Here is an 11,187-nt window from a genome sequence, read left to right as displayed (position 1 = left end):
TTTTTCAAATAAACATTTATTTTTTAATAAAATCTTGACTGGCCGAATTATGGGTTGCTCCGTGCGATTGACCCGCCTTGTAGCCCACGAGAAGCTAGAACCCGTCTAAGGATCCGAATAAAATCACCGGCCCAGACGCAAGATATTTGCCTCTCACCTCACTTGTGCGCAAGACGCGGGCACGCACGACACCTTATCCGGTGCCTCTTTTTTTCGCGCGGGACGAAGCGAGCCAACGATGCGTCGCCACTCCTCCGCGCCTCTCCCACTCCCCCCTCCTTCCTGCCGAGCCAACGGCGTCGGCGGCGATGCCGTCCCCCACGTGCTACCTCCTCCTGCACCCTTCCAGGACCTGCCACCGCCTCCTCCCGCCGTCTCCGCGCCTCCCCGCCCGCTGCGCCCGCCTCCGTGTCTCCTGCGACGTGCCGCGGCAGGGGGGTGACGGCCCCAAGCGCGGGGTCATCCCCGCCGGACCCGGAAAGGGCAAGAAGAAGGTCGTGTTCTTCGACGCCGCGCCACCGGTGGCCCAGCAGGGAGACGGCGAGGATGGGAAGGGGAATGCGCCGGAGGCGAAGAAGGACGGCGCGGCGCTGCGGGCGCTGAGGCGCGCCACCAAGCGGACGCTGTCGGTCCTGTCCAACCTCCCGCTCGCCATCACCGAGATGTTCGCCATTGCCGGCCTCATGGCCCTGGGTACGGTGCTTGTTACTCCTTCTGAATCGCGACACCGCGCTGCTGATGTTTGCTCAAATGCTTCCGGGAAGCTCGCGTGCTTATGATTTTTGGAATTGCGATGGCAGGCACGGTGGTTGACCAGGGAGAGCCGCCGAGCCACTACTTCGAGCAGTTCCCCGAGGACAACCCGGTGTTCGGCTTCATCACCTGGAGGTGGATCCTCACCCCCGGCTTCGACCACATGTTCTCCTCGCCGGTCTTCCTTGGCTTACTCGCGCTCCTCGCGGCGTCGCTGATGGCCTGCACATTCACCACCCAATTGCCCATGGTGAAGGTGGCCAAAAGGTATGTATGTCCTCTTCATCACGAGCTCACTGATCGGACATCAGAGGAGAGGATCGACTGTTAATATCAGGTGCCAACGGCTGCTCATCTTGCAGATGGTCGTTTATGAGTTCAGGGGGAAGCATTAGGAAGCAAGATTTTGCGGAATCTCTTCCCCGCGCATCTATTCAGGATTTAGGGGTCATCTTGATGGGTGCCGGATATGAGGTGACTGTCACCTTCATTGCAATACATTTGCTCCAAATTGGGTTCTTGCCTTCTCAGCATGTTAGTGCTTGATGTGTTGCAGGTCTTCACAAAGGGCCCATCCTTGTATGCCTTCAAGGGCCTGGCTGGTCGGTATGCGCCTATCGGTGTGCACGTGGCGATGATTTTTGTCATGGCAGGTGCCACTCTTTCTGCGACCGGAAGCTTTAAAGGCTCGGTGGATGTTCCTCAAGGACTGAATTTCGTCATTGGAGATATCATGAAACCCAAAGGCATTTTCTCGGTCGCGCCAGATGTTTTCAATACGGAAGTCCATGTCAATCGGTTCTACATGGAGTACTATGATAGTGGAGAGGTAACCACTTTGCTCGGTAGTTTTCTACACTTGTGTGCTCAGGTGACACTAGATTGATAGATAAGCATATCTTCTGAATTTGTCAGGTTTCACAATTTTATAGCGATCTTTCACTTTTCGACCTTGATGGCAAAGAAGTAATGAGGAGGACGATCAAAGTTAATGATCCTCTGAGGTATGGTGGGATCACGATATACCAAACGGATTGGGGGTTCTCAGCATTACAGGTGAAGAAAAATGGTGAAGGACCTTTTAACTTGGCCATGGCACCCTTGCAGCTGAATGGCAATAAAAAGCTATACGGAACATTCTTGCCACTTGAAGACTCTGATTCTTCAGGTGTCAAGGGAATGTATGTTCAACATTTTCCCTATCCTGAGCTAATAATGTAATCGAGATATTAGCTAGGAGATTATTAACCGCTTTTCTTGATGACTTGTAGATCAATGCTTGCTCGAGATCTTCAGTCTATTGTGTTGTATGATCAAGATGGCAAGTTTGTAGGAGTTCGCCGGCCAAGCTCTAAACTCCCCATTGAAATCAATGGCAATGAAATATTAATTGAGGATGCTATTGGCAGTACTGGTCTGGATCTCAAGGTCAGGACTACAGATTCAGTCTTTCCATTTTGAAGACATTTGTCCATGTTGCATGAACTACTAAATGTGCCTTGTATTTTCCTTTCCACCAGACTGATCCAGGAATTCCTATCGTGTATGCTGGATTCGGCGCGCTCATGTTGACGACCTGCATTAGCTATCTTTCACATGCTCAGGTGTGTGTGCAAACACACAAACTTTTTAATGGCTGTCTTCGACAAGCACTGTATTAACTGCTATAAATTTCTGGTTTACTTTACTCTTAGTTATGGGCGCTGCAAGACGGAACTACAGTAGTTGTTGGAGGAAAGTCGAATCGAGCCAAGATTGAATTTTCTGATGAGATGAACCGGTTACTTAATAAGGTACCAGAGTTGGTCAGTGTTGGTGAGAAAACAATAGATAATAAATCAAGCACTGCGTGAGGATTCCATTTATTGGGTGAGATTGCTGAAGACGCAGGTGTGGGATTGAGATTGGTTCTTAGACAAGCCCCTCTTGAACAGGAAATCTTACCTTCTATTTGGTGAAGACAATTCCTGTGTCAGTTGGGCTCTGTATTCATCATTGAGGCCAAATTTGCTTGCAAGGAAAATATTGTACATTCTGATGGATCTATGGTGTTATCGTATCGAAAGGAAACTGATTTTGTCACTATTAGGACAGAGCAAAGTGATAAATATAAATTATACCTTGATGTCGAACCATTGGTTCAGCTACTGAACTTCCAAAATTGCTGAAGTATCTGGTCTCTTACTTTCTTTGTTTGGGTATATGCATCAGAGGAGCTCATGTTTTTTGAGATGCCGCGCTTGACATCTTGTCATCTAAAGCAAGAGAGTTCATGGACGAGCATCGTTTACTTGATGGGGGGATGTATCTCTGCTGAGGGAGTGGTGGTGGAGCAAGAGTGGTTCATCCCAGTGGACCAGTTTTGGTTGGACGTGCCACAAGGGGAGAATATGTTCTATTTTCCTTCCAAACTTGAGCTCGCCCATATGATTCGCATCGACTAGTGGCGTGTTTGATTGCTCATTAACTCCAAACAGGCCGAGTGGATGCAAACAAAAAACATGTTTGGTTGCTCGCGCTGGACGCTGACCCATGCTCTACTGAAAGCGGCCTATAATCTGGCTCTGGGGAATGCTTGAATCCGCGGTTTTCATAGAGCCAAGTTGAGGAGAGCGCAAGGGGGGAACGGCGTACATGGGGCTGGGGGAGCAGGCATGGAGATGGTGGGCGACGAATATCTGCTGGGGCGGTATAGCGCAAAATCTACTCCCACCGCCCTTTTAGCTGCTCACCTCTAGCAAAAGGACAAATCCAATCTCAGTTTTCGCACCGGAAGCGAAGGCGACTTAGATCTCCGTTACCGGGAGGTGCTCCCCCACTTTGTCAGCTGCCCGTCCCCTTCGTCTCCGTCTCGTCTGCCCCATCTCCGGTGCCGGCAGGTTTTCGTCGTCTCCCATGGCGTAAGTACCATACAACCATCTTCCATCCCACCATTGTTAGGTTGTTAGGTAAGGTGTAGGGTTGATTTCGCTATTACTTACTGCAACATCGATGTCACTAGGACGAACTGATGAAGCTTATCATTCAGCCAGCAGAACTCATAGTTGCGATTCAAGCATGGCTTCTATTGGTCCATGAAAGTGCATCTAATACCCTTGGTCAACTTTGGTAATTGATGTCAATATATCTCGAGAAACTAATGCTTTATCTAGGTTATCTCAGGAAAGTTCCATTTGGCTGCAACAAAGAAAATAAAAGATGCCCCCCACAAATTATCATGAAGACAAGTGTTGGCTAAGCCAAGAATTCTCCATTTTAATTTTAGTGATCCTAGTCACATTGAGGTTTGTAGGTATGCCGATACTATCACAAAGGATGCAGATGTTGTGATGAGTTTATCTCTCAATGCCTCAAAAGCCTTCAAATTTCTCCACTATATCTACCGAACTTTCACACCTTGGAACTGCTAAGCTCCTCTAGTCGGAACCACTGAGTAGTTCATCTAGGTATAGTCGATGAAAACCCTAGCACTCCAGAGCTGCCAAGACCTCCACTTGGAACTGCCAAGGTATCTGGCAAACCTTATGTTGCCCTCTCTGAATTTCGGATGCCCCTCGCTTGGAATTTTCAAATTGGTTACAGAGAGTGTGCCACTGCCAAGGTAGTTGCCTCAGAACCTTTGAATGCTACTCCTTCGAACTATATAGGTGATTTTAAAGTTGCCACATTTTGTACAGCAGGAGCCTCCAAGCTGATCACTCCGGAACTTTTGAGTTGTGTTAAAAAGTGTGTAACGCTCGGATTTCTGGTCCAACCTATATACACCCCCACCTATACCATCAACTCACTCAAAGCAAACTACCTCACATCCTATATTCTGAGAGAGAACTCTACCTTCTTGTGTTGATTTCAAAGGGTTTTCTACTCCAACCATCCAAGCCAATCCTTTGAGATCTAATCCCTCTTTGATTTCCTCCCCCACTTCTCCAATCCAAAGCCAAATCTTGTGAGTTTGAGTGTAAAAAGAGATTATCTTTTGAAGCACAAGAGCACGAGATTCATCACCAACCAACCGCAATCTTATTAATTTTGGAGGGTGCACACCTCCTAGATTGGCTAGGTTGATTGGAGTATACGATTTTGTGAAGAAAACAAGAATTTGTACGGCCCGGAGATCGACTACTTTATGAAGATCTACCTCGAGTAAGGCTAGTCCTTCATGAGCGTAAGCCATGGTGGCATAGGTTGGTTTCTCCTTCGTGGACCATGGGTGGGCGTCCTTCATGGAATTTGCAACCGATACCCATTTTAATCTTAGATCCTTAGTGGATCTAAGCCTCCATCAACGTGGATGTAAGATAGTGCCAACTATCCGAAACATGGGAAAAATCTTCACCGAGCCACCCCGGGTTCGTATATCTCCAACTGCACCACATACTTACACTTTGCATGTCTTCGCTTTCCGCTGCCGATACTCTTGCAGCCGTGCATGTGTAGGGTGTGCTTAGTGTTGGGGAACGTAGTAATTTCAAAAAAATTCCTACGCACACGCAAGATCATGGTGATGCATAGCAACGAGAGGGGAGAGTGTTGTCTATGTACCCTCGTAGACCGGCAACGGAAGTGTTGACACAACGTAGAGGAAGTAGTCGTACGTCCTCCCGATCCGACCGATCCAAGTACCGAACGTACGACACCTCCGAGTTCTACACACGTTCAGCTCGATGACGTCCCACGAACTCCGATCCAGCAGAGCTTCACGGGAGAGTTCCGTCAGCATGACGGCGTGCTGACGGTGATGATGTTGCTACCGACGCAGGGCTTTGCCTAAGCACCGCTACGATATGACCGAGGTGGAATATGGTGGAGGGGGCACCGCACACGGCTGGGAGAGATCAACTGATCAACTTGTGTGTCTAGAGGTGCCCCCCAGCCCCTGTATATAAAGGAGCAAGGGGGGAGGCCGGCCGGCCCTCTATGGGCGCGCCAGGAGGAGGAGTCCTCCTCCTAGTAGGAGTAGGACTCCCCTTTCCTACTCCTACTAGGAGGAGGAAAGGAAGGAGGAGAAGGAGAAGGAAGGAGAAGGAGGAGAAGGAGGAAAGGGGGGCCGCCCCCCTAGTCCAATTCAGTTTGGGCTAGGGGGGCCGCGCGCCCTGCCTCCTCTCTTCCACCACTTGGCCCATGAGGCCCATTACTTCTTCCTCGTATTCCCGTAACTCCCCGGTACCCCCAAAAATACCCGAATCACTCGGAACCTTTCCGATGTCCGAATATAGTCGTCCAATATATCGATCTTTACGCCTTGACCATTTCGAGACTCCTCGTCATGTCCCCGATCTCATCCAGGACTCCGAACTACCTTCGGTACATCAAATCACATAAACTCATAACACAATCGTCACCGAAACTTTAAGCGTGCGGACCCTACGGGTTCGAGAACTATGTAGATATGACCGAGACACGTCTCCGGTCAATAACCAATAGCGGAACCTGGATGCTCATATTGGCTCCTACATATTCTATGAAGATCTTTATCGGTCAGACCGCATAACAACATATGTTGTTCCCTTTGTCATCGGTATGTTACTTGCCCGAGATTCGATCGTCGGTATCTCAATACCTAGTTCAATCTCGTTACCGGCAAGTCTCTTTACTCGTTCCGTAATACATCATCCCGCAACTAACTCATTAGTTGCAATGCTTGCAAGGCTTATAGTGATGTGCATTACCGAGTGGGCCCAGAGATATCTCTCCGACAATCGGAGTGACAAATCCTAATCTCGAAATACGCCAACCCAACAAGTACCTTTGGAGACACCTGTAGAGCACCTTTATAATCACCCAGTTACGTTGTGACGTTTGGTAGCACACAAAGTGTTCCTCCGGTAAACGGGAGTTGCATAATCTCATAGTCATAGGAACATGTATAAGTCATGAAGAAAGCAATAGCAATAAACTAAACGATCAAGTGCTATGCTAACGGAATGGGTCAAGTCAATCACATCATTCTCCTAATGATGTGATCCCGTTAATCAAATGACAACTCTTTGTCTATGGCTAGGAAACATAACCATCTTTGATCAATGAGGTCAAGTAGAGGCATGCTAGTGACACTCTGTTTGTCTATGTATTCACACATGTATCATGTTTCCGGTTAATACAATTCTAGCATGAATAATAAACATTTATCATGATATAAGGAAATAAATAATAACTTTATTATTGCCTCTAGGGCATATTTCCTTTAGTCTCCCACTTGCACTAGAGTCAATAATCTAGATTACACCGTAATGATTCTAACACCCATGGAGCCTTGGTGCTGATCATGTTTTGCTCGTGGAAGAGGCTTAGTCAGCGGGTCTGCAACATTCATATCCGCATGTATCTTGCAAATTTCTATGTCTCCCACTTGGACTAAATCCCGAATGGAATTGAAGCGTCTCTTGATGTGCTTGGTTCTCTTGTGAAATCTGAATTCCTTCGCCAAGGCAATTGCACCAGTATTGTCACAAAAGATTTTCATTGGACCCGATGCACTAGGTATGACACCTAGATTGGATATGAACTCCTTCATCCAAACTCCTTCATTTGCTGCTTCCGAAGCAGCTATGTACTCCGCTTCACATGTAGATCCCGCCACGACGCTTTGTTTAAAACTGCACCAACTGACAGCTCCACCGTTCAATATAAACACGTATCCGGTTTGCGATTTAGAATCGTCTGGATCAGTGTCAAAGCTTGCATCAACGTAACCATTTACGATGAGCTCTTTGTCACCTCCATATATGAGAAACATATCCTTAGTCCTTTTAAGGTACTTCAGGATGTTCTTGACTGCTGTCTAGTGATCCATTCCAGAATTACTTTGGTACCTCCCTGCTAGACTTATAGCAAGGCACACATCAGGTCTGGTACACAACATTGCATACATGATAGAGCCTATGGCTGAAGCATAGGGAACATCTTTCATTTTCGATCTTTCTTCTGCGGTGGTCGGACATTGAGTCTTACTCAACTTCACACCTTGTAACACAGGCAAGAATCCTTTCTTTGCCTAATCCATTTTGAACTTCTTCAAAACTTTGTCAAGGTATGTGCTTTGTGAAAGTCCAATTAAGCGTCTTGATCTATCTCTATAGATCTTAATGACCAATATGTAAGCAGCTTCACCGAGGTCTTTCAATGAAAAACACTTATTCAAATATCCCTTTATGCTATCCAGAAATTCTATATCATTTCCAATCAATAATATGTCATCCACATATAATATCAGAAATGCTACATAGCTCCCACTCACTTTCTTGTAAATACAGGCTTCTCCAAAAGTCTGTACAAAACCAAATGCTTTGATCACACTATCAAAGCGTTTATTCCAACTCCGAGAGGCTTGCACCAGTCCATAAATGGATCACTGGAGCTTGCGCACTTTGTTAGCTCCCTTTGGATCGATAAAACCTTCTGGCTGCATCATATACAACTCTTCTTCCAGAAATCCATTCAGGAATGTAGTTTTAACATCCATTTGCCAAATTTCATAATCATAAAATGCGGCAATTGCTAACATGATTCAGACAGACTTAAGCATCGCTACGGGTGAGAAGGTCTCATCGTAGTCAATCCCTTGAACTTGTCGAAAACCTTTTGCAACAAGTCGAGCTTTGTAGACAGTAACATTACTGTCAGCGTCAGTCTTCTTCTGAAGATCCATTTATTCTCAATTGCTTGCCGATCAACGGGCAAGTCAACCAAAGTCCACACTTTGTTCTCATACATGGATCCCATCTCAGATTTCATGGCTTCAAGCCATTTTGCGGAATCTGGGCTCACCATCGCTTCTTCATAGTTCGTAGGTTCATCATGATCTAGTAGCATGACTTCCAGAACAGGATTACCGTACCACTCTGGTGCGGATCTTATTCTGGTTGATCTACGAGGTTCGGTAGTAACTTGATCTGAAGTTTCACAATCATTATCATTAGCTTCCTCACTAATTGGTGTAGGTGTCACAGAAACCGGTTTCTGTGATGTACTACTTTCCAATAAGGGAGCAGGTACAGTTACCTCATCAAGTTCTACTTTCCTCCCACTCACTTCTTTCGAGAGAAACTCCTTCTCTAGAAAGGATCCATTCTTAGCAACGAAAGTCTTGCCTTCGGATCTTTGATAGAAGGTGTACCCAACAGTTTCCTTTGGGTATCCTATGAAGACACATTTCTCCTATTTGGGTTTGAGCTTATCAGGTTGAAGCTTTTTCACATAATCATCGCAGCCCCAAACTTTCAGAAACAACAACTTTGGTTTCTTGCCAAACCATAGTTCATAAGGCGTGGTCTCAACGGATTTCGATGGTGCCCTATTTAACGTGAATGCAGCCATCTCTAAAGCATAACCCCAAAACGATAGGCGGTAAATCTGTAAGAGACATCATAGATCGTACCATATCTACTAAAGTACGATTACGACGTTCGGACACACCATTACGCTGTGGTGTTCCGGGTGGCGTGAGTTGCGAAACTATTCCGCATTGTTTCAAATGTAGACCAAACTCGTAACTCAAATATTCTCCTCCACGATCAGATCGTAAAAACTTTATTTTCTTGTTACGATGATTTTCAACTTCACTCTGAAATTCTTTGAACTTTTCAAATGTTTCAGACTTATGTTTCATTAAGTAGATATACCCATATCTGCTTAAGTCATCTGTGAAGGTGAGAAAATAACGATATCCGCCACGAGCCTCAATATTCATCGGACCACATACATCGGTATGTATGATTTCCAACAAATCCGTTGCTCTCTCCATAGTACCGGAGAACGACGTTTTGGTCATCTTGCCCATGAGGCACGGTTCGCAAGTACCAAGTGATTCATAATCAAGTGTTTCCAAAAGTCCATCAGTATGGAGTTTCTTCATGCGCTTTACACCGATATGACCTAAACGGCAGTGCCACAAATAAGTTGCACTATCATTATCAACTCTGCATCTTTTGGTTTCAACATTATGAATATGTGTATCACTGCTATCGAGATTCATCAAAAATAGACCACTCTTCAAGGGTGCATGACCATAAAAGATATTACTCATATAAATAGAACAACCATTATTCTCTGATTTAAATGAATAACCATCTCGCATCAAAAACAATATCCAGATATAATGTTCATGCTCAACGCTGGCAACAAATAACAATTATTTAGGTCTAAAACTAACCCCGAAGGTAGATGTAGAGGTAGCGTGCCGACCGCAATCACATCGACTTTGGAACCATTTCCCACGCGCATCATCACCTCGTCCTTTGCCAGTGTTCGCTTAATCCGTAGTCCCTGTTTCGAGTTGCAAATGTTAGCAACAGAACCAGTGTCAAATACCCAGGTGCTACTGTGAGCTCTAGTAAGGTACACATCAATAACATGTATATCACATATACCTTTGTTCACCTTGCCATCCTTCTTATCCGCCAAATACTTGGGGCAGTTCCGCTTCCAGTGTCCAGTCTGCTTGCAGTAGAAGCACTCAGTTTCAGGCTTAGGTCCAGATTTGGGTTTCTTCTCCTGAGCAGTAACTTGCTTACTGTTCTTCTTGAAGTTCCCCTTCTTCTTCCCTTTGCCCTCTTTCTTGAAACTGGCGGTCTTGTTAACCATCAACACTTGATGCTCCTTCTTGATTTCTACCTCCGCAGCCTTTAGCATTGCGAAGAGCTCGGGAATTGTCTTATCCATCCCTTGCATGTTATAGTTCATCACGAAGCTCTTGTAGCTTGGTGGCCGTGATTGAAGAACTCTGTCAATGACACTATCAACAGGAAGATTAACTCCCAGTTGAGTCAAGTGATTATGATACCCAGACATTTTGAGTATATGTTCACTGACAGAACTATTCTCCTCCATCTTGCAGCTATAGAATTTATTGGAGACTTCATATCTCTCAATCCGGGCATTTGCTTGAAATATTAACTTCAACTCCTGGAACATCTCATATGCTCCATGACGTTCAAAACGTCGTTGAAGTACCGATTCTAAGCCGTAAAGTATGGCACACTGAACTATCGAGTAGTCATCAGCTTTGCTCTGCCGGACGTTCATAACATCTGGTGTTGCTCCAGCAGCAGGCCTGGCACCTAGCGGTGCTTCTAGGACGTAATTCTTCTGTGCAGTAATGAGGATAATCCTCAAGTTACGGACCCAGTCCGTGTAATTGTTACCATCATCTTTCAACTTTGCTTTCTCAAGGAACGCATTAAAATTCAACGGAACAACAGCACGGGCCATCTATCTACAATCAAACATAGACAGGCAAGATACTATCAGGTACTAAGTTCATGATAAATTTAAGTTCAATTAATCATATTACTTAAGAACTCCCACTTAGAAAGACATCCCTCTAATCTTCTAAGTGATCACGTGATCCAAATCAACTAAACCATAACCGATCATCATGTGAAATGGAGTAGCTTTGAATGGTGAACATCAATATGTTGATCATATCTACTATAT

The 11,187-nt window shown here is 45.6% G+C and overlaps 1 protein-coding gene across 1 annotated transcript; it reads left to right on the top strand.

The window, feature by feature from the left end:
- The first annotated feature begins 216 nt into the window (after positions 1-216).
- Positions 217-2,885, top strand: LOC125510706 (cytochrome c biogenesis protein CCS1, chloroplastic). Its single transcript, XM_048675958.1, has 8 exons — positions 217-693; positions 801-1,020; positions 1,116-1,227; positions 1,310-1,582; positions 1,669-1,934; positions 2,025-2,181; positions 2,274-2,357; positions 2,448-2,885. The coding sequence occupies exons 1-8, from the start codon at positions 309-311 to the stop codon at positions 2,604-2,606; spliced, it is 1,656 nt and encodes a 551-aa protein (XP_048531915.1). The 5' UTR covers positions 217-308; the 3' UTR covers positions 2,607-2,885.
- The last annotated feature ends 8,302 nt before the right edge of the window (positions 2,886-11,187 follow it).

This window comes from Triticum urartu, chromosome 5, assembly GCF_003073215.2.
Source record: "Triticum urartu cultivar G1812 chromosome 5, Tu2.1, whole genome shotgun sequence".
Lineage (NCBI taxonomy): Eukaryota > Viridiplantae > Streptophyta > Magnoliopsida > Poales > Poaceae > Triticum > Triticum urartu.
This window is presented reverse-complemented; position numbering and strand designations above follow the sequence as displayed.